Source organism: Podarcis vaucheri, assembly GCF_965113315.1.
Source record: "Podarcis vaucheri genome assembly, chromosome: 16".
In the NCBI taxonomy this organism is placed as follows: domain Eukaryota; kingdom Metazoa; phylum Chordata; class Lepidosauria; order Squamata; family Lacertidae; genus Podarcis; species Podarcis vaucheri.
This window is the reverse complement of record NC_138754.1, coordinates 8,663,831-8,690,201: the sequence shown is the minus strand read 5'-3', so window position 1 is coordinate 8,690,201 and position 26,371 is coordinate 8,663,831. Positions and strand designations below refer to the sequence as shown.

The window sequence follows — 26,371 nt, the reverse complement described above, 5'->3', positions numbered from 1 at the left end:
GAGGACTAGATCCTTAGAGTCATAGAATTGTAGAGTTGGAGGGTCATTTAGTCCAACCCTCAGCTAAAGAATCCATGACAGATGGTCATCCAACCTCTGCTTTAAAATCTCCTTTGAGAGCCCACCGCCTCCTAAGGGAGTCCATTCCACTGTCAAACAATTGTCAGAAAGTTTCTCCTGATGTTTAGTTGGAATCTCCTTTGTTGTAACTGGAGGCCATTGGTTCAGGTCCTGCCCTCCAGAGCAGGAGAAAACAATCTTGCTCCGTCTTCTATGGCAGAGACGTCCAACTCCCAACAGACTGTGATCCACTCACAGTATAAAAAACTGGCAGTGATCTACCCATTGTCGTTTGATGGATCAATGTTGTTGAGTTGTTGTTTTTTTAGGAAGCAAAGATATATGAATATATGAATGAATGAAACTGAATGAGCATTGCGATATACACAGAACATAATAAAAAGTCGATTATATAAAACACACAGCTGAGGGTCCTGAATCCGCAGTCAAATAGTAGACCTTAATCTGATAATCCACTTTTTTTGCTGGGAAGCAAACGTTGCTGAGCTTTTTTTGGAAAGGCAAAGTTCATAGAATCATAGAATCATAGAGTTGGAAGAGACCACAAGGACCATCGAGTCCAAACCCCTGCCAAGCAGGAAACACCATCAGAGCACTCCTGACATATGGTTGTCAAGCCTCTGCTTAAAGACCTCCAAAGTAGGAGACTCCACCACACTCCTTGGCAGCAAATTCCACTGTCAAACAGCTCTTACTGTCAGGAAGCTCTTCCTAATGTTTAGGTGGAATCTTCTTTCTTGTAGTTTGGATCCATTGCTCCGTGTCCGCTTCTCTGGAGCAGCAGAAAACAACCTTTCTCCCTCCTCTATGTGACATCCTTTTATATATTTGTTGTTCAACTTTTCTTAGGAAGCCAGAGCGGCTGAGCTTTTTTTAAAATTCTTTTTTATTTTGTGGGGAAGGAGATCCCTGAGGGACCAGAGATCTACCAGGAACACCCCACAATCTACCAAGAGATCACAATCTACATGTTGGACGTGCCTGTTCTATGGGACAGCCCTTGAGATCTCTGAAGACGGCTATCATATCTCCCGCAGCCTCCCCTTTTCCAGGCTAAACATACCCAGCTCCTTCAACCGTTCCTCATAAGGCTTGGTTTCCAGACTCTTAGCCAGTCTTGGTCGCCCTCCTCTGTGCACCTTCCAGCTTATCAATATCCTTCTTTAGTTTTTAAGGAAAGGATTGTGGGTCAGTGCCAGAGCCACTGTTTTTTATACGTAGAAGGTCTCAGGTTTAGTCCCAAATGGCATTTCCAGGTAGGGGTGAGAATGGATGCTACCCAGAACAGCTCACTGGTTGGTTTCTGTCTCTGAAGCAGCAATTAAAAGGCAAGAAAAGAGAAGATCTGTTTGTAATCCATCCACCCACCTGTCCTGCTCCCCCCCCCTCCTGCTCTGCCTTAAGTTTCCCTCTGGCTAAACTCCCTTGCCTTGTACGTTAATCTCTATCCATTTATCCTTTTGACAATTTGATCTTTGCTTTCTTCAGAAAACATTTAATGATGTACCAAGGCTTCACACACACACAAACACACACACACTTCCGAAGCAAAGTAATCCGTGTTATTGGGAGGGAGGTGGAAATCAGGGATCAGGATCGTGCCTTTTGCCAGTTAAGGTTGCCATATTAAATGAGCCAGTTTGCCCCTCTGTCAAGTTAATTGCCATATTAAATGAGCCAGTTTGTTCTTCTGCCAGTTAAGCTTGCCAATTCAACCTTCAGTGACTTAACTACAGTGGTACCTCAGGTTAAGAACTTAACTCGTTCTGGAGGTCCGTTCTTAACCTGAAACTGTTCTTAACCTGAGGTACCACTTTAGCTAATGGGGCCTCCCGCTGCTGCCGCGCCACCGTCATGCGATTTCTGTTCTCATCCTGAAGCAAAGTTCTTAACCCGAGGTACTGTTTCTGGGTTAGTGGAGTCTGTAACCTGAAGCGTCTGTAACCCGAGATACCAGTGTACAGGAGTTTGGGGCACAGAGAGAAACAGGCCACCCTTTCCGATGGACACTGTACTAGCGAAATTCTGTCCTGTGAGAGAGATGGGCATCTCAGCCCCTTCCTCACCCAGTTTTCATCAGGCCTTGAAAATCCCTCCTAGTTCAAGGAGGGCTGGGGTAACTTTCCTCAGCACGAGGGCATTTTCCTCATGGAAAACATTCTGGGGGGCCGCATGTTTGTGGTGGGAGGGGCCAGGGTCAAAAAGTGGAATGTCCTTAGGATGTCCCCATTTTAATTGGAGAAATGTTGGAGGGTATGGAGTTATCTGACCCCCCAAGCCGCCTGAAGGCAATCCTGTATAGGAAAGGATTTTTTTAAAAAATGTTTAATGTCTTATTATGTTTTTATATATGTTGGAAGCTGCCCAGAGTGGCTGGGGCAACCTAGTAAGATGTGTGGGGTATAAATACCATTATGGAAAGGGATGTCCCTATTTTCATCAGAGAAATGTTGGAGGGTATGCAAGTGGCGTTGTCACAGTTCAAGGATAAAGTCCAGCCAGCCAAAAAACCCTGAGGGGTATGTGAAGCAGGTTTGATCTAGGACAGTCCCGAGGGCCTGATAAAAAGGATTGGGGGGGGGATGCATTTGACCCTCATGGAACTTTGAATTGTCAGGCATAGCCCTACTGGCTTTAGCCCAAACGTAGCAGAGTTTTCCTGCACAGCGAAGAAGCTAGTCGTGGTGGAAATGACTAGTCAGCTAGATTCAGAATAACTATTTACAGGATTTATTAAAAGGAAAAATAAAACCAGCAGAGTTTCTGCATACAAAGCAAAGCAAATAAATCCTTTCTATCTCTCTCTCTCTTAACCATACACAGCACTTCTAACTCCTAACACACCTAACACACCCCAAACTGTGCTAGCATTTCTAGATAACAGAGTTGAGTGCTGGTCGTTAACCAATCAGAGTAAGTAGTTTCTAGGTCAAGCAGACCTTGGCTTTCTGCCAAGAGTAAATTGACACTGCCTTGAGTTAATTGTTTGAAGCCAGAATCTGCAAGTTTCCACAAAATCAATTAACAGAACTGAACACCCCCTCACAGATTCTGCTGGACAATTAACATCAAATAACACCTATGTAGGAGATTATTTTTCCAGGAAACCTAAACCCTTGCACATTTGCTTGTTCTTTATCTTTGCCAATGGTTTAGTTAATACATCTGCTACATTTTCTTCACTTGATACATAAGTACATGTGATTATATTGTCTTGTACACAGCAACGTACATTTTGGTATTTTACAGAGATATGTTTGGAACGTGATTTGAAACCCTCTGTTTTACTTAAGGTTATACAAGCTTGATTATCAATGTAAACTTGTACTGGTTCTCCACAATTTACATTTAAATCTGTTAACAAATGCTTGAAATAAACCACCTCGTTGCACAATTCACTCAATGCGGCGTACTCAGATTCCGTTGATGACACACTTACAACGTCTTGCTTGCGTGACCGCCAGCTGATTAAAGCTCCACCGACCATTATGACTAGTCCTGTGACAGATTTTCTATCTGGCAAATTTCCCCAGTCACTATCACAGTAGCAACTCAACATTTCGTCCTCGGAAGAATTTAATTGCAACATATAGCCAATTGTCTGTTTGAGATATCTCAGAACTTGTTTTACCCCTTTTCCAGGCATTTAGTGTGGGTTTTGAGACCAATCTACTTAATATGCCTACTGCGTAGCTAATATCAGGTCTGGACCACTGTGCTAGATACAATAAACTTCCAATTACAGAGTGATAGACATCAGGATGTTCAAATTCAGGACTCTCATCTATATGAAGTGTTTTTATGAAACCTGGATCCATAGGCACCGCTGCCCCTTTGCAATCCTGCATCCTGTACGTAGTCAGTAGTTGTTTAACTTTGTTCTGCTGACTAATTAGGCAGCTGCCATCTTGGGCCCAGCACACTTCCAACCCTAGATATGTCCTAACCGGGCCTAAGTCCTTTACTTTGAACTTACTGGACAATTGCTTGGCAAACCATTTAGTTTGTTTATCTGTTTTGCAGGCATACAATACATCATCTACATAAATCAGACAAAACTCTTGATCACTGCCTGTACCACGTACATAAACACAATTGTCAGCTGTACTCTGCTTGAAACCAAATGACACTAAGGCCTCATGGAAACACTTGTTCCAAGATCTTGCAGCCTGTTTGAGACCATATAGAGCTTTGTTTAATTTCAACACTCTATTGGAACCTGTCTCATAACCAGGCGGTTCAGCTAGATACAGGTCTTCTGATATTGGTGCATGTAAATATGCAGTCTGGATATCAAAATGGTTTAACAGGAGTTTTCTCTTTGCTCCAAGCGTTAAAATCAGCCTTACACTGTCCCCCTTAGCAGTAGGGGAAAAAGTTTCGTCATAATCTTTTCCAGGCCTCTGAGAATATCCTTGAGCCACTAAACGAGCTTTGTATTTGTACTTTCCTGTCACCAGAGGTTTAAGTTTGTACACCCACCTGCAGCCTACAATCTTTGCCCCCTCAGGCGCTGCTACTGGTGTAAAGACCTTGTGCTCATTCAGAGAGGACATCTCTTCCTCCATTGCCTGTTTCCAGAGCTCTGCCTCTTCTTTTGGTAACTTTAACACCTCCTGAAAACTCTTGGGCTCTGCAATTACACTAAACACATTTGCAGTATCAGGAGAAAAACGCACCGGAGGCACTCCTTTGTTATGTCTTTTAGACCTTCTAGGAGAAAATTTTTCTTCTGACCCACTTTCCTCCTCAGAACTACGACCTCTCTTTTGTTGCTTAGCAACTGGTCTCTGGCTAACTCCACTTTCTTGAGAGCTCTTATCTGAACTTTCCTCCCCCTCAGACTCTGATTCTCTATGTTTACCTTCAGAGTCATGAAGCTCCTGGGAAGGTTCAAACCAAACCTCAGTATTGGCATGTAGTCTCTCCCAGCCACTATGTTCACAAAAACTGGCATTCCTGGAGATCACAATGCCATTTGTCCCTTCAGCAAAACGGAAACCTTTTCCCAGCTCCTGGTAACCCACAAACACTAACTGTTTGGTCTTAGGATCTCCCTTCTTCCTCATTTGTTTTGGAATTAATACCCAGGCTTTTGATCCAAACACATGCAAATGGTCAATTTTAGGTTTTTTCTGAAACAATTTAAAGTACGGAGTTGTACCTATTGTTTGATGAAAGAGCCTATTTTGGAGATAACACGCGGTGAGCATGCTCTCCCCCCAATAAGACATGGGCAAATTAGCATCATCAAGCATGGCAAACATCATATTTTGTAAAGATCTGTTTTTTCGCTCTGCAACGCCATTCTCCTCTGGGGAAAAAAAGTTCGTTTTTCTATGCCCAATGCCACGCTTTTGTAACCAATCTCTAAAGGCATTTGACATAAATTCGCCACCTCTGTCCGTCTGAATCCTTTTGAGTTTAATGGACAGAAATCTTTCCACAGATGCCACCCAGCCTTTAAATTTAGTGAACACGTCACCCTTATTCTTCATGGGAAAAACCCAAGAGTAACGCGTGGCGTCATCCACAATTGTTAATGAAAAACGTGCTCCACCCCTGCTTACAGCAAATGGACTAATTACGTCCATGTGAACCAGCTGTAGCGGTGACTCACTAACTCTGTCACTTCTGGGGTAAGAGACTCTGTGAGTTTTAACCTTTTTACAAACATTACAATCAAGGTACTTGTTACAACTCTTTAAATTACCCCCATCAGCCAATTCAGACATTTTTAGTACACTTTTCCAGCAAGCATGCCCCATTTTCCTATGCAATAAGTGCACACAGTTGTCATGTATAGCTTTGTTATTCACTGCAGGCTGAGATTTACTGACTACTGCTGCAACTTGAGATCCTGCTTTAAGCCAAAACAAGCCTCCCTCTGACTTAGCAGTGCCTAAAATCTCACCAGCCTTCTTAATAATGCAACTGTCTCCTTCAAAATACACTTTAAACCCAGCTTTTAGCAAACAATCTACAGACATCAGATTGCTCCTTAATGAAGGTACGCAAAGTACATTTTGCAGGCATTCACGAAGACAAGGAACAAAAACTGCACCCCCCGAAATCACTTCGGAAGTACTTCCGTCTGCTAGAGCCACCTGGCTGCGCTGTGCTGAGTTCTTGGAAACAAACAATTCATCTGAATTTACGATGTGGCGAGACGCTCCCGAATCGACCACCCAGACAGCTTGTTTCTCATCAGCAATCTTGGCCACGGCGGTCACCAGCTGAGCCGACTGTTTTTGTTTGAAGAATTTCTTTTTACGCTGCTGCTGCTGCTGATCTCGTCTCTGCTCCTGCACCGGCAACTGAGACTTGACCAACTCCGGACATTGTCGTTTTAGATGCGCTGAAGACCCACATCGGAAACAACGCCTAACAGCAAACGCTGACTCCTCACCAGGACGCTGCTTTTGCTTTACCTCTGGCACGGCATGAGAACTCCTTCCAAACCGCCCGCCAGTAGAAGCCTCTGCAGCCAATGACCTTTCTTGCCTCTTCTGCCATTCTTCAATCAAACGCCCAGTAACATAACTGACTGATAAATCATGCTCCTGTATGCCTTCTAGAGACAAAACTAAATTATCCCAGCTTTCCGGGAGAGAACTCAAAATAATAGCCACCTTCTCCTGCTGGTCTAATGCACAGTCTCTTTCCTGTAGCGCGGCAAACTTTAACTGTAAACTGTGTAGGTGTTCCTGCATTGTAACCCCAGGCTGTAACATTGCCTTGTACAATGCCTTGCGAATGAACAGCTTGGAAACCGCTGTCTCACGCACATGGAGTTCTTTAAGTGCTTGCCACACACCTCTAGCTGTCTTGATTCCCCTCACATACGGCAACTGGGAATCTTCCAGCCCCAAGACAATTGTGGCCCTTGCTCTTTGGTCTTTATCGAGGTCTTCATCATCAGGCTTCGTAGGAAACTTACTCACCACTTGCCAGAGACGATCCCTCTGCAGCACTGCCTGCATGCGTTCCGACCACAGCAAGTAATTGGAGTCATTCAGACGCTCAAAAGCCATCTGAACTGGTTGTGAGGCCATCTTGAGAGCGATGTCCCTGGAACCCGGAACCAGCTACTCACGACCACCGAGAGAGAAAACAGGAACCCCAGCACTCACACGCTGCAGCTGTTGTCCTTGTGTCCACTGCGTCACCAGCTCACAACAGTCAGGAACCAGCCAGTGTCCATCTGCTGCACCAACAGGAACACCAACTTCTGGAACTACTGGAACCAACACCGTTGATGCTGACACCACCACAACTCAGGCTGGCAGCACAATGCCCATAACCTCATGGAACTTTGAATTGTCAGGCATAGCCCTACTGGCTTTAGCCCAAACGTAGCAGAGTTTTCCTGCACAGCGAAGAAGCTAGTCGTGGTGGAAATGACTAGTCAGCTAGATTCAGAATAACTATTTACAGGATTTATTAAAAGGAAAAATAAAACCAGCAGAGTTTCTGCATACAAAGCAAAGCAAATAAATCCTTTCTATCTCTCTCTCTCTTAACCATACACAGCACTTCTAACTCCTAACACACCTAACACACCCCAAACTGTGCTAGCATTTCTAGATAACAGAGTTGAGTGCTGGTCGTTAACCAATCAGAGTAAGTAGTTTCTAGGTCAAGCAGACCTTGGCTTTCTGCCAAGAGTAAATTGACACTGCCTTGAGTTAATTGTTTGAAGCCAGAATCTGCAAGTTTCCACAAAATCAATTAACAGAACTGAACAGACCCACCGCAGTGCCTGAGACTCCTCAACCCTGAGTTAAAAGTTGCTATTGTGGCTCTGCTATTGATTTTGCTGTTGCTTTCTCTGTTTTAAATTGTTCGGAATTGTTTCTACTGGACTTGCTGTGCCGGACTCTAGGGTGTTGTTAGGCTCATTATCCTTTTAATGAATTGATTTCATCTTCACTTTGTGTCTTAAAAGCTGGCTTGGGAGGGCCTTGTCTCAGATAACACTATAAGCCTTCCAGCGGGAAGCAAGTACGTTAAACCATCAGATCCAGTTTCCATGCTCTGAAATCTTGCTCTCTGAACACATCAAGCCACTTGTTCAAGGCACAAGAAGGTTGATTGGCAACTCTCCTGGTGGTTTTGTTTTGCTTTGTGAGATGGGGAAAGGAAAATCTGTTGTTAGCTTTGTCCTTTCACAGCAGGACTCCTGTGTCTTTTAAACGCTGTCTGGCAGGCATAAATGCAAGCGGGAAAGCTTCACTCATCAGTGTGACTGTGCTGTGGAAGGGGAAAGCCTGACCTGTTGAATTTCCGCCTGGCTTGCTTGCAGGTGTGTGAAAACAGGAGCAAAAGATGGCAAAAGGACTGCTAGCTTTGGCCAGGAAGCAAGGATGCAGATTGCCAGAATAACTGAGATGGTTTAGTGCAGGCATAGGCAGACTCGGCCCTCCAGATGTTTTGGGACTACAACTCCCATCATCCCTGACCACTGGCCCTGTTGGCTAGGGATGATGGGAGTTGTAGTCCCAAAACATCTGGAGGGCCGAGTTTGCCTATGCCTGGTTTAGTGCCACTGTCAATTTGGCAGTTGATATGGCAAAAATGGTACATGGCTATCTTTTCCCTATGTAATGATCCAAAATTCTAAAAGCGCAGGTCTGAGCAAGGATGTTTTATAGGACATATTTGAGGGGCGGGCAGGAGAATTTATGATGTTCTGGAATTTAGCTGTGACTTCTGCGTTGCAGAAGGCTGGACTAAATGAACTTTGGAATCCCTTCCAATTCTACAATTCTATGATTCTATGTAAATGTCCTAAGAAAAGGCCTGGATTGAGCAAATCCTGCCGGCTTTATAGGATTTTATATTTCTGAAAGCCATTGGCTTATATACTACTGTAACACACTGCGCTTTAAGTCTCCCTCCAGCCACTCTGATTGGGAGGGGAGCATCAAATAAACTTCTTCTGCCCCCGCCCTGCACCTCCCAGATACATAACAGACTGCTCAGCCTCCCCTTGGCAGCTGGGGGGGGGGGAGTTACCAGGAAGCCAACCCACCTCTCCAGCCGCCTCTTCCTTGCAGGAATGTCCAGCAAGTGCTCAAGGCCAGGACAGAAAGCAGCAGGGACCAAAAGGAAGGAGAAGGCACAAAGCAAGCTGATGCAAAGCTTGAGAGAGAGGGGGGGCTGGGGGTCCCACACCACTGCTCTATGCTAGGGGGAGGACACAGTTTGTCCCCCCCACCTCTGCTCTCACCTGTTGCACATAGAGATGTTGGAGGGGGCCTGTTTTCTTACGGGTAGGGGGGAAGAATGGACCCCAGGCCATCCAAGCCCCCATGAAAAGCTACAGCAAGAAGAGCCCCTTCCCCCCCCACCTCTGAGTTAGACCAATGGGGGGGGTGCTTTTGTCTTTAAAGATGGCAAGGTGACACTGACATACTACTGTCTGTTCTTTAAATCCACAGAAGTTTTCCCCACTCTGTTTATATGGAATCCAGTAGGTCATTGTTTTAAATTCTTTTTTTGTTGGTGTAGGTAGGGAGATTAATTTAACAACAACATCCCCCAAACTACCATCACCTCTAAGTAAATCTTGCCTCATTTCTACCAGTCGTTCTGTTGTTGCCCCCCCCCCCATTCCTCACACACTGTTCCCTGACCTATTTACTCTGCCTCCCTCTGCCAAGAGCAGGCTTCTGACATGTGGGTGATTACATAAGGGATGGACAAAACCATAATCATGGACTCCTCCAGAGGATTAGGATTAATCATATCCTGCCAGAAGCAGGAAATTCATCCAGATTACAGGACCTGCAGCTCTGCTGCTGCAGGCTGTGTGGCTCTCTAGAGCGCCCCCTGCAGCTAGGAATGTAAAGAGATGGGGCCTTCTTGGTGGTGGCTCCACAGATATGGAATTCCTTCTCCCAGGAGCGCAGATGGCTGCTTCCTCACAGGCCTCCGAACGGGCACTGAAGACACACTTGTTCCAGACGCCCTTTGAGGAAAGATGCAGTGGACATTCAAACACATGGGGTCCTCCCCATGGACTACAAATCCCATCATCCCTGATGATTAGGCCATACTGGCAAGGGCTGATATTCCAGCAACATCTGGAGGGCTGCAACTTCCCCATCTCTCTATACGGTTTTAACCGGCCAAAGAGTTTGTTTGTTTGTTTGTTTGTATAGCTGTTTAAATTGGGAAAGGGGTACCACAAGGCTGTATATTGTCTCCCTGCTTCTTTAACTTATATGCAGAATTCATCATCTGAAAGGCTGGGCTGGATGAATCCCAAGCCGGAATTAAGATTGCCAGAAGAAATATCAACAACTTCAGATATGCAGATGACACAACCTTGATGGCAGAAAGTCAGGAGGAATTAAAGAACCTTTTAGTGAGGGTGAAAGAGGAGAGTGCAAAATATGGTCTGAAGCTCAACATCAAAAAAACAAAGATCATGGCCACTGGTCCCATCACCTCCTGGCAAATAGAAGGGGAAGAAATGGAGGCAGTGAGAGATTTTACTTTCTTGGGCTCTGTGATCACTGCAGATGGTGACAGCAGTCATTAAATTAAAAGACGCCTGCTTCTTGGGAGAAAAGCAATGACAAACCTAGACAACATCTTTAAAAGCAGAGACATCACCTTGCCAACAAAGGTACGTACAGTGGTGCCTCGCAAGACGAAATTAATTCGTTCCGCAAGTTTTTTCTTCTTCCGAGTTTTTCGTCTTGCGATGCACGGTTTCCCATAGGAATGCATTGAAAATAAATTAATGGGTTCCTATGGAAACCGCCTTCAGACCAGGTCCGGGGACAGTCTGTCCCCCAACCTCTTCTGAAGGCTGGTGGGGGGGACAAGGGCTTTTCTTCCCACCCCCAGCATTTTAAAAAACCCCGGGACAGCGGAGGACTTCTCCGCTGTCCGGGGCAATCTTAAAATGCTGGCAGGCGGCATTTTAAAATCGCCCAGGACAGCGGAGGACTTCTCCACTGTCCGGGGCGATGTAAAAGCCCCTGGGAAGGCAGGCAGGGGGGACAAAGACTTTCGCCCCCCGCCCGCCTTCAGAAGAGGTCCTGGACCTCTTCTGAAGGCGGGCGTGGGGCGAAAGTCTTTGCCTCCCCCCGCCTGCCTTCCAAAGCCGACCGGGATAGCGGAGAAATGCGCTGCCTTTCTCCGCTCTCCCGGGAAGGCAGGCAGGGGGGAGCAAAGACTTTCACCCCCCCGCCCACCTTCAGAAGAGGTCCTGGACCTCTTCTGAAGGCGGGCGGGGGCCGAAAGTCTTTGCTCCCCCCCGCCTGCCTTCAAAAGCCGTCCGCGATAGCGGGAAGCGCTTCCCTGCTATCCCGGACTGCTTTTAAAATGGGGACAGAGGGGAAGCGCCGCTCTGTCCCCTCTTTTGAAGCAAGGGGCTGCGGGGAGAAGATAGCTTCTCCCGCCGCCCCTTGCTTCAAAAGAGGTCCGGGGACAGCGGGGAAGAAGCGCTGCGCTTCCCACTGTCCCCGACCTCTTTTGAAGCAAGGGGCGGCGGGGAGAAGCAATCTCCCCGCTGCCCCTTACTTCAAAAGAGGTCCGGGGGCAGCGGGGAAGACCATAGGGAAATTCGTCTTGCGAGGCAACTCGAAAACGAAAAAACCTTTCGTTTTGCGAGTTTTTCGTCTCGCGAGGCATTCGTCTTGCGGGGTACCACTGTATAGTTAAAGCTATGGTTTTCCCAGTAGTGATGTATGGAAGTGAGAGCTGCACCATCAAGAAGGCTGATGTATGGAAGTGAGAGCTGGACCATCAAGAAGGCTGAAGAATTGATGCTTTTGAATTATGGTGCTGGAGGAGACTCTTGAGAGTCCCATGGACTGCAAGAAGATTAAACCGATCCATTCTGAAGGAAATCAGCCCTGAGTGCTCACTGGAAGGACAGATCCTGAAGCTGAGACTCCAATACTTTGGCCACCTCATGAGAAGAGAAGACTCCCTGGTAAAGACCCTGATGTTGGGAAAGATGGAGGGCACAAGGAGAAGGGGACAACAGAGGACAAGATGGCTGGATAGCGTTCTCGAAGCTACCAGCATGAGTCTGACCAAACTGCAGGAGGCAGTGGAAGACAGGAGTGCCTGGCGTGTTCTGGTCCAGGGGGTCATGAAGAGTCGGACATGACTAAACAACACATGATTTGATGAAGATATGGTTTGAGTTGGTTCTTGGTTATAATTGGATTTATATATCCTATCCATTCACCCCTCACCCACTGTATTGGTCTGCAATTTCTTTTTTTCAAATATATTTTTATTAAAGATTTCTTGGTTTACAAAAATATGTGCAATGTCAATTTTACCGATCGGTTCCATTTGTCGAGACATTAGTGTCACATTAGGAAGAAAACGGGGGAAGAGGTGGAGGGGGGAATGGTGTGTGGGGTGGCATTGCTTCTATTCTACTTAGTGTATGTGTGGGGTTTTGTGTCAGTGTCACTTGTATTCCTTTGGTAGTCAGAGAGGCTGGGGATGGCCTTGGCTGCTTCACAACTCTGCAAACGCATTTAAATGCGTGATCCCTGATCGGGTCTGACCGCTGCGGCGAAGTGGGGACCCTTCAAAAATCACAGGCGGGTGAAGCCTGTGAACGTGGGGACTCGGCGGGCACCTTTTGCGCCCCCCCAAACTGCGAAGGGACCCTTTTACGGGGCAGATGAAGGTGCTGGACTATATGGAACTGGCGGAAATGACTGGCAGAATCCGAGACCAGGGAGAAGAGTCGGTGGAAGAAGATTGGAAGAAATTTAAAGACTATTTACAGAAATATTGTAAAATTAATGAATGTTAGAATGATGTTGGATAGAAATTAAGTGGTTTTCAGCTGTAATACTATAAGGGAATATGAAAAATGGATCATTAATAGGTAAAAATTTAACGTTACAGTATTTTAAGATGAAAGACTAGGATAAACAAAGAGGGTAAGGATTTGCTGAACCAACAAACTGAACTGGAATACAAAAAAGGGAGGTGTGAGGAGGTCCGGGAAACAAGCTAATGAAAAATAAGTAATGGAAAGATTGAGTTGTTTTTAACCATTTTTATTTTGTATTTTTTTTTCTTTTCTTTTTTGTTTTTCTTTTGTAATATTTTGAAAATCTTAATAAATATTTTATAAAATAAAATAAAACATATGCGTGATCCCTGATTGGCTGTCTTGGACAAGGGTGACCTTCCAGATGTTGCTGGACTCCAACTCCCAGACTGGGGCTGATGGGAAATGGAGACCCAGCTGGCAACTCTGTCCTTGGGCCAACTCTGGAAACACGGTTACCAGACCTCAGCGCGTCATCCATAGGGGCAAAGGTTCATTCACCTGCTTGGCATACAATGAGATCGATGCCCTCCCCTGCCATGAGCCCCCTTCTGCCTCCTCAGCAGGGCAAAGAGGATGGTCCGTATGCAACAGGAGAAACGGACCGGCAGATCTGACCTCAGAAATGTCAACACACCATGCCGGTTGTGTAACATTTCAACCTCTCAGGACCTCTGTCGCAGACCTCGCTGTCCCTTTTAGTGCAAATTTCTCGTCATCTACACATTTGTTCTGCACGCAGTCTTGCCAAACACACAGAAATTTCCACAAGGCAGTTTTCTGCAATATAATGTGTTTCTGTATCCCGTTTCCAATATTATATGCATTCTTAGGCACGCTTTGCTCCCGTATATACATCTTTGTATACATGACTCGGCAGGAAGACGGCACTACAAAATTCAGATATTGAAGGATGGCTGTGTTTTTGTTTGCTGCGCCATTTTGGAAAGCATGAATGAGTCAAGATTTGGGTGAGGAGTGCATGCAGGAGTCAGGCGGTGATCAGTAGGACTTCGCAGGGCTGGGGCCTTCCTAAGTTTGTTCTGGAGAGGCAAGGTGCAGCCACACAGGTGAGACCGATTGGTAACTCACAGCACCTGGTGGCAAGAGTCGGGAAGGGATATAAGGGTCAGCATTTCTCTTTGGCTCTTTGCCACAGCAACACGTTCCCTGCCTTGCTACGTTTGGCTGCTTGACTCCTCGCTTCTTGATCCTCGGACCCCTGACTTTGTGATTCCTGGCTTCTGGACTCCCGTTCCTGCTCCCACCCCACCATCTTGCCCCCGGTCCCGACATCCCCAGCTTGGACTTTGATCGCCAGTGAACCGGACTGTGACAATTCGCCTTCCGGTGCGAGCCAAATCAGATTTCTGCCCCCTACCCTGGATCTTCCTGAACAGGTTGTCAAGAGACCCACCCCCTGAACGAGATCACCCATCGTCGCTTCCATCCAGGGCCTTGCCTCATTAAAATGTTCCGCCACAAACGTGGGGCTCATGGATCAATGTCCTCGTAGTGGAGAGACTTGATTGATTTCTCCTCCACCCTGATCTTGAAAATGAGTCAAGTCCTTTGCAGCAGCAACTAATGAGGACTCCTACGTCTCTCTCGGCCGAGGGTTTGGGAGTGAGCGATGCAAGACGTCAGGCGCAAGCAGCTTTTATATTATTGCCTGCCATGCTTGACATTTGTCTTTGTGAGATAATAAGGACCCGTCAGATCTATACAACAATTACACGATACGGCAGCGCAGTTGTGATGTCGTTGTGGGGGCGAGGAGGGGGTGATGCGTCAAGAAACTTCTGCAATAAACCAGGGGGGCGGCGGCAGGTGAGGACATATTGTAAAACGGAAACACGGCCTGAAAGAATCAATCAAGCTCTGTTACCAATTTTATTTACATGAAGACGACATTGCGGGCGTCTCTGCAGAGTTGCCAACTGACCAGGAAGTAAACCTGACTGCTTTGCTCCTGTGTCTTTAACAGAGGCTGGGCCGAAGCTGATCACAGGCAAGGAGGTCACATGTGGTGTGGTTTTTTGACACTGTGGGAGCACAGGAGCAGTGGCTGGCTCAGAAGCTGGCAACCCTGCTTGTCAGAGCATTACACACACACACACACACACACACACACACACACACACACAGTGTTGCTCCTGTGCTTTTAACGGGAAAATATGAAAATGGGGAAATAAAATACGAACAAGCAGCTGTCTCACATGAGGCAGACGAGGTCTCTCTGGGGGCTAGGATTAAACCCAAAGGAGTAGAAATGTCAGTGGAGCGGATTTCGGTTGAACATTAGGCAGGAGAAACTTCCCAATATTGAGAGCGGTTCAGCTGCAGAACGAATAAAATACAGTAGAATCATAGAGTTGGAAGGGACCCTGAGTTTCATCTAGTCCAGGGGTCAGCAAACCTTTTCAGCAGGGGGCCAGTCCACTGTCCCTCAGACCTTGTGGGGGGCCGGACTATATTTTGGGGTGGGGGGAATGAATGAATTCCTATGCCCCACAAATAACCCAGAAATGCATTTTAAATAAAAGGGCACATTCTACTCATGTAAAAACATACTGATTCCCGGACTGTCCGTGGGCAGGATTTAGAATGCGATTGGACTGCCCCATGGAAGAGGAAATAAGCTTGTTTTCTCCTGCTCCGGATGGTAGGACTCGAACCAGTGGCTTCAAGTTGCAAGAAAGGAGGTTCCGGCTGTCAAGAATGAGCCAGCTCCCAGTGAAGGTTTGCAGCCAACGGCAGAAAGCAGCCAGGAACAGAGAGGCTTTGATGTTAGTCAGACGGGGAGAGCTGGCAGCTGCAGACCTTGGCTCTTTCTGACCTTGACGGAGAAGGCAATAGCAGAGAGCAGGCTAGAACACAGCCAAAGCTTGCCGGAAGCACAATCAGGCGCAAATAAAATCAGAGACAGCCTGTCAGGTGTGTGTGTGTAGGAGCCAGGCCCTGTGACCAATAGGACTTTGCAGGACTGGGGCCTTCCTATAAGTTTGTTCTGAAGAGGCAACACCCCACAGGTGAGGCCGATTGGTAACTCACAGCACCTGGTGGCAAGAGCTGGGAAGGGATATAAGGTCAGCATTTTCCCTTCAGCTCTTTGCCACAGCAACACACTCCCTGTCTTGCTGCGTTTGGCTTCTTGCTTTCCTGATCCTTGAACCTTGGCTTGACTCCCTGCTTCTTGATCTTCGGACCCCTGACTCCCTGCTTCTTGATCTTCAGACCCCTGACTCCTTGCTTCTTGATCCTCGGACCCCTGACTTTGTGCCTTCTTGCGCTCTCACCCTCGGACTCTTGGCTTCCTGGCTTCTGGACCCCCGTTCCTGCTCCCACCCCGCCATCTTGCCCCCGATCCCGACGTCCCCAGCCGGGACTTTGATCACCCGTAAACCGGACCATGACACAGCCTCTCAGAGCTGGAAGAAGTTGGAGCTGATCCAGTAAGTCCGAGGAGTTGGCGAATGGGAGGGTTGTTAGACAGGAAGCAAAACAAGAGACATAAGGGTCGTAAGTTCAATATCTGCTGGAGATGCCGTAAGGAGTTTTCAGAAGGGTCATCTTGAGTGATGATGCCGGAGTCTTTGCTAGAGCTGTCCAGAGCTATCTGTTTGTTTTTGCAATAAGTCCTCCTTTTAATTAGCTATGCTTACTGTGTTATCAAGCTGGGAACCTGGATTCCTGACACCGGCTAAACATCAGGAAGAACTTTCTGACAGTAAGAGCAGTTCGACAGTCAAAGGATCTCCTTCGGGAGGTTGCGGAGTCTCCTTCCTTGGAGGTTTTTAAGCAGAGGTTGGACGGCCACCTGTCATGGATGCTTTAGCTGAGATTCCCGCATTGCTGGGGGTTGGACTAGATGACCCTCGGGGTCTCTTCCAAATCTACGATTCTATGATTTGTCCTCTGGGGCCAAGGCCTGAGCATCAGAACTTGGCGAGGGCTCCCTGAATGGTTCAGTAATCTACGTTTGGCTCACTGTAAAGGGATGAGCTCATTTCAAGAGAGGGAGATGGTTCTGTAAACGAGACCTTCTGCACTCCCGTTCCCCTACCGCCGCCTAAAAAACAGAGATTATTTCTCATTTGTCTTGCCAGGTCCTTTTGAGTGCCTTCCGCAATATTCTCCTGGGATATGACTTCATCTTTGAGGCAGGCTTCGTCTGCCATCCTCTTTCTTCCACCCTGTTCTCCCCCCCCCAAAAAACCCCCCAACCACCTTAGTGCTGAGTTTTCTGGGTAGTCTTAAGAACATAGGTAGGCAACCTAAGACCCGGGGGCCAGATCCGGCCCAATCGCCTTCTAAATCTGGCCCGTGGATGGTCCGGGAATCAGCTTGTTTTTACATGAGTAGAATGTGTGTTTTTATTTAAAATGCATCTCTGGGTTATTTGTGGGGCATAGGAATTCGTTCTTTCCCCCCTGCCAAAATATAGTCTAGCCACCCACAAGGTCTGAGGGACAGTGGACCGGCCCCCTGCTGAAAAAGTTTGCTGACCCCTGCTAAGAACATAACTTATGAACATAAGACGAGCCCTACTAGATCTTGCCAAAGGCCCTGTTTTCACAGTAGCCAACCAGTCACCTATAGGAAACCGTCAAGCAGCAATGAAGCCCTCTGGTTTGCCTGGACTGGGGGTGATTTGCATGCATGGCTACTGTACAAAACTAAGAGTTTCCGATTCTTGCCTCCCTTCGCACCTACCATTGGCATGCAGCCCCCAAAGGGTTACCCACAAGGCACTGTCTCCCCCTTCGGTCAAAAACAGCACCCTATCCCCGGTTTAAAGGCACAAGATCATAGCAGAACCAACAGCAGAACGCAGCACCCTCTTCTTCCAGCCCTGTCCTTCCCAAAACTTCACGCTCCAAATCTCCAATGTTTTAAGAAATAGAGAGAGAGAGGGATAGACGCTGGGGTTTGCAGGTGCTCCTAAACTCCATGCGGCAACTTCTCTGATCCTGTGCTTGTTGCATTTAACTTGGCAACAAGAGGCGAGCGGGAATCCACTCTGCGCATGCTCTGCGGCTCTCCTTGATTGCTTCCTCGTACATCCCAGGGGCTTAGCCAAAACTGACACAAAAAGTCCCTAATTCTAGCCTCCCTAGAACAGCCAATGAGCTTCCTCAAAATCTGTTCTCCCCACTAGATATCTTAGGCTGCTTGTGCCATCCTGGAGGGGGGGGGGATCCTGGCTGGGTCATGAAACTGGATAGTATGCCCCAGAAAAGGAGGAACAGCACCAAGATGGATTCTTAGACGTCCTGCTGTGACTTCTGCCTGGCAGAGCAAATCCCCAGTCTTTGCTACATCTCATCTGCGTGCATTTGCTTTGTAGGGTCTTTCTCTGGCTTGGGCCTCCTGGAATTAGTTTCCTTGACATCGTTCAGTGACCCTGGATCAGACGTGTTGGCGATCACAGTCTCCCTGGTGGTGTCAGGGTTATTAGTGGCCGCTGGATCCCCGTCGCTGGCGCCGGGATCCTCTCGGGGTTCTTCCATTTGAACACGCGACGATTCTGGGCTGCGGGTGGTGGGAGACTCGTCCGGACCAGAAAGACTGCCATTGGTCAAGATGTGTCGGGAAATCACTAAAGGAGATGGAAAAGTGTGTTAGGGGATGCCGCTGTGGTCTAAACCACTAAGCCTCTTGGGCTTGCCGATCGGAAGGTTGGCGGTTCGAATCCCCGCAATGGGGTGAGCTCCCGTTGCTCTGTCCCTGCTCCTGCCAACCTAGCAGTTCGAAAGCACACCAGTGCAAGTAGATAAATAGGTACCGCTGTGGCGGGAAGGTAAACTGTGTTTCCGTGCACTCTGGTTTCTGTCAGTGTCCCGTTGCACCAGAAGCGGTTTAGTCATGCTGGCCACATGACCCAGAAAGCTGTCTGTGGACAAACGCCGGCTCCCTTGGCCTGAAAGCGAGATAGGCGCCACAACCCCATAGTCACTTTTGACTGGACTTAACCGTCCAGGGGTCCTTTACCTTTTTACCCTATCTCACGGGTAGGCAAACTAAGGCCTGGGGGCCGGATCTGGCCCAATCACCTTCTAAATCCGGCCCACGGACAGTCCGGGAATCAGCATGTTTTTACATGAGTAGAATGTGTGCTTGTATTTAAAATGCATCTCTGGGTTATTTGTGGGGCATAGGAATTCGTTCATCCCCCCCGCCCCCAAAAATATAGCCCAGCCCCCCACATGGTCTGAGAGACAGTGGACCAGCCCCCTGCTGAAAAAGTTTGCTGACCCCTGCCCTATCTTATCAGAGACACCACAGAATCATAGAACTGTAGAGTTGGAAGGAACCCCGAAGATCATCTCTGTCCTCCCTCTCTACACACACACACACACACACACACACACACACACGTGTGTTCTTCCTCTCTCTGACACCCCCATCCCACTTTGCCCCCCCCCCAATGATTACCTCCAGACGGCTTGTAGTCATCCCGGCTAACCTGGGTCCCCCCAAGGAAGGAGCTGCAGCTGGGCAGGATGAGAAGCCCAAGGGAGAAGATGATGATCTGGTAGCAGAAGGAGAGAGGGTTGATTTAAGCGCTGAAGAAACCACATGGGTGTAAAAGCAGGAATACGTAGCCTTTGGCCTTCCAGGGTGTTATTGGACTACAGATCCCATCATGCCTCACCACTGCCCATGCTGGGACATGGAGTGCATCTGGAGGGTAAACTGAGTGATCGTTTCCATCACATTCATTTATATTGATTACTTGCTTCCATTGCCAAAGTGACCCAAAGCGACTCTGAAATATACTCAAGAGTCGAGAGTGGATTTCATGCTCTTTATTCAGCTCATAGTGGTGAGGAGGAATGGAAGTTCCCCCAGAATGTCTGCTTTATGTACATTATTTACACAATGGGCTGCACGTGATTGGCTAATTCGGGGATTCTCCTGTAGGCCAATCAGGTTGCGGATTCACTTCCACCTGGAGCTGGATTGGGTGGCTCCTGTGGACCAATCATACTTCTGCATTCTGGACCCTATTGTTCTAGGACCGATCAGACTGCTGCATTCTGGATCCTATTGTTCTAGGACCAATCAGACGGCTGCATTCTGGATCCTATTGCTCTAGGACCAATCAGACTGCTGCATTCTGGATCCTATTGTTCCAGGACCAATCAGACTGCTGCATTTTAGATCCTATTGTTCTAGGACCAACCAGACGGCTGCATTCTGGACCCTATTGTTCTCGGACCAATCAGACTGCTGCATTCTGGATCCTATTGTTCTAGGACCAATCAGACTGCTGCAGTCTGGATCCTATTGTTCTAGGACCAATCAGACTGCTGCATTCTGGATCCTATTGTTCTAGGACCAATCAGACTGCTGCATTCTGGATCCTATTGTTCTAGGACCAATCAGACTGCTGCATTCTGGATCCTATTGTTCTAGGACCAATCAGACTGCTGCATTCGGAATCCTATTCAACTCAGTACATAACAGACTCCCAGACACAATACAAACACTAAAACCAATTTACAATGAAGACCCGTCCATGCATGTAAATACAAGACAGGCCTTAGGGGTCCTGTCCCATCAAAGCCACATTCAAACCAAACCACGCCTTTATAAAGCCACCTTGAGCCGTCATGGCTTCCCCCAAAGGATTCTGGGAGCTGTCATTTTGTTAAGGGGGCTGAGAGCTGTTAAGGAGACACTTCATTCCCCTCCCAGAGCTACAATTCTCAGAGTTCCCTGGGAAGAAGAAGGGTTGGTCCCCCCCCCTTTTTAAACCACTCTAGGAATTCCCAGGGAGGGGGAACATTGAAAAGGGCCTCCCACCTCTGTATTAACTCCCCCCCCCAGAATATTTGACTCCCCCTCCAAGATTCATCACTCCAAATCTGCACACCCAATGCAGTTCTCTTTTGAAAAATGATTTTGCAGGTGTTGAGTCTTATCACCACTCATGACCACCCCCACTTTGCTCTCTCTCCCCCCCCCCCCAATTTACCACAAGGCAAGTGCTGGTCTGGGCTGCCTTCGTAGAGGTCTGTTTAATGAGTCCTTGTAGCTTCTGAAGCTGACCCAGCAGGGACCTGTAAGAGGAAATGTATTTGAGTTTCCCACGTCCAGATCTGGAGCCAGAATGTTTGCCACATGCCGTGTGTGAAACCATTGGCAGAATAGATAGGTCTATTGTCTATTGCCGACATAGGTCCATAAAGTTAAAGCTATGGTTTTCCCAGTAGTGATATATGGAAGTGAGAGATGGACCATGAAGAAGGCTGATCGCCAAAGAATTGATGCTTTTGAATTCTGGTGCTGGAGGAGACTCTTGAGAGTCCCATGGACTGCAAGAAGATCAAACCTCTCCATTCTGAAGGAAACCAGCCCTGAGTGCTCACTGGAAGGACAGATCCTGAAGCTGAGGCTCCAAGACTTTGGCCACCTCATGAGAAGAGAAGACTCCCTGGAAAAGACCCTGATGCTGGGAAAGATGGAGGGCACAAGGAGAAGGGGACGACAGAGGACGAGATGGTTGGACAATGTTCTCAAAGCTACCAGCATGAGTTTGACCAAACTGCGGGAGGCAATGGAAGACAGGAGTGCTTGGCGTGCTCTGGTCCAGGGGGTCACGAAGAGTCGGACACGACTAAATGACTAAACAACAACAACAACCCAGATATGTTAAAAGAAAATGGGAGAAGGGAGAAAATGATATCAAACAGGATTAAGCCGCTTCCCCTGTTCTGGTCATGCATGTGATAGAACTCAAAATAAAGCAGTAAACAGAGTCGGACACGACTAAACGACTAAACAACAACAATATTGTCTATTGCTGCTGGCTAAATGGAACCTTCCCACCCAGGGGCAGTCAATCTGTTTTTCCCCAGGAGCTTTTTTGCTATCCTTGAACTCTGACAATGCCTCTTACTTTAAGGTTACCAGACGTCCCCGTTTCCCGGGGACAGTCTCCGGATTTACAAATCAGTCCCCTGACAAAATCCATCTGTTCAGTATGAAGTTGAAAAGCGTCCTCGGATTCATTGAAAAAAAATGGTAACCTTGTCTTACTTGCCTGGAGGACAGAGCTGTGTGTGCTTGTGTGTATATCAACCAGCTGACTAACATTCACATTTTCTTGGCTACTTTTGCCTCTGACACCCCAAAAACTGGCATGTGGCCCCTGGAAGGTTGTGCATAAGGAAATGTGGCCCTTGGCTTGTGAAAAAGGTTCACAAACTCAGATATAAAATGCCAATTTGGTCAGATATTGTTATGATGCTCTGCGCCTTTTATAAACAGAAATAATAATAATAATAATAATAATAATAATAATAATTTATATATATATATATATCCTGCCCTCCCCGGCAGAAGCTGGGCTCAAAACAGCTGACAACAGTAAAAATAGCACATTTTACATAAAATCACAGTCAATTAATTAAAACACATTCTAAAATCAATTCAGAATCGAATTATTGACAACCATTGGGCTAGAGTTCTATGAGGATTACAGAAGGAGGGGGTCAGACTGTGCCTTGGCCAAAGGCCTGTTGGAACAGCTCTGTCTTGCAGGCCCTACGGAAAGATGTCAAGTCCCACAGGGCCCTAGTCTCTTGTGACAGAGCATTCCACCAGATCGAAAAAGCCTTGGCTCTGCTTGAGGCCAGCCTAACCTCCCTGTAGGGACGCGGGTGGCGCTGTGGGTTAAACCAGATCAGAAGGTCGGTGGTTCGAATCCCCGCGTCGGGGTGAGCTCCCGTTGCTCGGTCCCTGCTCCTGCCAACCGAAAGTACATCAAAGTGCAAGTAGATAAATAGGTACCGCTCCAGCGGGAAGGTAAACGGCGTTTCCGTGCGCTGCTCTGGTTCACCAGAAGCGGCTTAGTCATGCTGGCCACATGACCCGGAAGCTGTACGCTGGCTCCCTCGGCCAATATAGCGAGATGAGCGCCGCAACCCCAGAGTTGGCCACGACTGGACCTAATGGTCAGGGGTCCCTTTACCCTTTACCTTTAACCTCCCTGTGGCCTGGGATCTCCAAGATGTTTTTATTTGAAGACCGTAAGGTCCTCTGTTGGACATACCAGGAGAGGCGGTCCCGTAGGTATGTGGGTGCTAGGCCGTATAGGGCTTTAAAGGTTAAAACCAGCACCTTAAACCCGATCCTGTAGTCCACCGGGAGCCAGTGCAGCTGGTATAGCACCGGGTGAATGTGATCCCGGTGTGATTTACTGGTCTTCTGCCGATTGAATTTCAGGTGCAGCTTTCCCAATGGACACTATCCTTTTGCCTGCTGGTGGCAAAATGAAGGGCCTTGCTTTCAGGGGGGCAGTGACAGACTTACATGTTGTGGGTCTCTAGTTCTTGCACTTTCTTCCTCAGTTCCTGGTTCTGCACAGAGCAAGCTGCCACACTACCGAGGAAGGAACAAGGGGGAAAGCGGTTACATTTCCTCACCTGCACATTTGTATTTTATCAACTTTTTGTAAAACACACACAACCAAACAGCCCGCACACCCTGGCAAACTGTGCCACGGATTGCAAAGAGAGGTGAGTTGGTGACGTCACGGATGCTAGCCAATAGGCACCTCTCAAGGTGGAGAAGATTCTCCCGACGTTGTGGAACTCCACCTCCCACAAGCCTCAGCAAAACATGGCCAATGGCCTGGGATAATGGGAGCTGGAGTCCAGCTGTGGAGAACCACAAGTCCCATTACCCCTGACCTAGACACATGTCCCAGCCTATCAGGGATCACATGTTAAATGCATTTGCAGAGATGTAAAGACGGGATGGAGAGGATGAAGGATTTGATGCCCTTCCATGTCATTCAAAATTAGCTGCCTGAGGCCATGGCCTCACTCTGTCTCAGGGCAGTGCCGGCTGTCTTTATAGGCCCATGTTGTGCTAGTATATGTGTTTTGGCTAACCTGGCTGCAGAACCACATTGCAGACTTTAGAGAACTGTGAATTCCGAAGGAAGGCTGTGTTCCAGTTCATGCACTGTTTGTTTGTTTTGTAAAATATATATTTATTAAAGATTTCTTGGTTTAGAAAAGTATCTGCAATCTCTCTTTTTTTAAGTTACATTTTCTACAGATCAGTTTCATTTGTTGAGACATTAGTGTTACGTTAGGAAGAAAAGGGGGGAAGAGGTGGAGGGGGGATGGTGAGTGGGGTCAGGGCCGGGTGGGGATTTTTCTATTTTACAGTGGTGCCTCGCAAGACGAAATTAATCCGTTCCGCGAGTCTCTTCGTCTTGCGGTTTTTTCGTCTTGCGAAGCACGGCTATTAGCGGCTTAGTGGCTTTAAGAAAAAGGAAACAAACTCGCAAGACATTTCGTCTTGCGAAGCAAGCCCATAGGGAAATTCGTCTTGCGGAACGACTCAAAAAACGGAAAACTCTTTCGTCTTGCGCGTTTTTCGTCTTGCGAGGCATTCGTCTTGCGAGGTACCACTGTACTTAATGTATGTGTGGGGTTTTGTGTCAGCGTAGTTTGTGCGGTTCTCTTTACTATTTACTTGTACAGTGGTACCTGGGGTTACATACGCTTCAGGTTACAGACTCCACTAACCCAGAAATAGTGCTTCAGGTTAAGAACTTTGCTCCAGGATGAGAACAGAAATCGTGCAGTGGTGGCACGGCAGCAGCAGGAGGCCCCATTAACTAAAGTGGTGCTTCAGGTTAAGAACAGTTTCAGGTTAAGAACAGACCTCTGGAACGAATTACGGTAAGTACTTAACCTGAGGTACCACTGTATTCCATTGGTGGTGAGTGAAGTTGGGTTTGGCCCAGAACAGGGGTCAGCAAACGTTTTCAGCAGGGGGCCGGTCCACTGTCCCTCAGACCTTGTGGGGGGCCAGACTACATTTTGGAAAAAAATAATAATGAACGAATTCCTATGCCCCACAAATAACCCAGAGATGCATTTTAAATAAAAGGACACATTCTACTCATGTAAAAACACGCTGATTCCCGGACTGTTCGCGGGCCAGATTTAGAAGGCAATTGGGCTGGATCCGGCCCCTGGGCCTTAGTTTGCCTATCCATGGCCTCGGGTGTGGTTGGCTGTTTTGACTGGTTGTGGTGAACTTTATTTTCGTGTGTGAGTGGGGTGTGTGTGTGTTTTTGGATCAGGTTAGACAGATTGATTCGTATGCTGTTGGTGGGTTCTTGTTCTTGTCTTGTTGGGCTGTGTATGTGATAAAGGGGAGCCATACCGGGGTGAAAGTGTCTTCTTCTATTTGTCCCTGTGTCAGTTTCAGTTTGTTGGCTAGTTTTTCTAATAAGGCTATTTCCCATACTATTTGATAGGTAAAGGTAAAGGGACCCCTGACCATTAGGTCCAGTCGTGGCTGACTCTGGGGTTGCGGAGCTCATCTCGCTTCATTGCCCAAGGGAGCCGGCGTACAGCTTCCAGGTCATGTGGCCAGCATGACTAAGCCGCTTCTGGCGAACCACAGCAGCGCATGGAAACGCCATTTACCTTCCCGCTGGAGTGGTACCTATTTATCTACTTGCACTTTGACGTGCTTTCGAACTGCTGGGTTGGCAGGAGCAGGGACCGTGCAATGGGAGCTCACTCCGTCACAGGGATTCGAACCGCTGACCTTCTGATCGGCAAGTCCTAGGCTCTGTGGTTTAACCCACAGCGCCACCCGCTTCTATTATACTATTTGATACCATTGGTCTATGTTTACTCCTGACAGGTCTCTCCAGTGTCTGGCTGCTGAGAGTAGGTGGGTTATGAGCTCCTTGTGTTGTGAGTGGGCACTATAGTCTTGGAAGAAGTTTAGTAGGGCCAGTTCTGGGGTTGGTTCATGCATTGTTAAGTGCAAATTAGGTATGTCCACCTTTGAATTCATATTGGCTTGAATTTCTACCCTATACCTTGTGACTGGGAGTATAGGAAGGGGAATCTGGATGCAAAATGGACAGGGGTCCCCACGTCACAGTCCCCGCTCTCACCGGCTCTCCAGCCCATCAATATATTCTTTCTTGCGACGTCGGCTGTCATGCGCTGACTGCTTGTTCCGGATTTTCCTCCGCACCTTCTTCAGGATCCGTTCCTCAGCCTGTTGAAGAAGTTGAGGGGCGAGAGAACTGTTTAGGTGCGCACACAGCTTTGGGGCGAGCTTGTAGCTCACAGAATATAGTTCAGAAATCCCCAAACTATTTGCTGAGGAAAATATGCTTTGGAATTATATACCCAATACGTGGAACCTAACCAAGGGACAATATGAATGGACTCTCCACGCCCATACTATGGCCAAAAAGACAGGTATTGATGAACTGGAAAAATAAAACTGCAGCTCCCTTCAACGATTGGATAGAAGGTATGTACAAACTCATAGCACATGAACATATTGCGTATAAACATTGACTTGTCATGAACAAATTTAATGATATTTGGAATCCATTTCTATAAAATGGGACGCGGGTGGCGCTGTGGGTTAAACCACAGAGCCTAGGACTTGCCGATCAGAAGG

General features: G+C 47.5%; 1 protein-coding gene across 2 annotated transcripts in view; it reads right to left on the bottom strand.

The window, feature by feature from the left end:
* Nucleotides 1-17,805: 17,805 nt before the first annotated feature.
* Nucleotides 17,806-26,371, bottom strand: part of CREB3L4 (cAMP responsive element binding protein 3 like 4) — a 22,609-nt gene continuing 14,043 nt past the window's right edge. For both annotated transcript variants that reach the window (XM_082202353.1, XM_082202354.1), the window contains exons 6-10: nt 25,851-25,957; nt 23,228-23,296; nt 20,889-20,973; nt 19,343-19,439; nt 17,806-18,506 (exon numbers count right to left, since the gene is read on the bottom strand). In XM_082202353.1, coding sequence (XP_082058479.1) covers nt 18,223-18,506; nt 19,343-19,439; nt 20,889-20,973; nt 23,228-23,296; nt 25,851-25,957 — 642 coding nt within the window. In that variant the 3' untranslated portion in view covers nt 17,806-18,222. The remainder of the gene's footprint in view (nt 18,507-19,342; nt 19,440-20,888; nt 20,974-23,227; nt 23,297-25,850; nt 25,958-26,371) is intronic.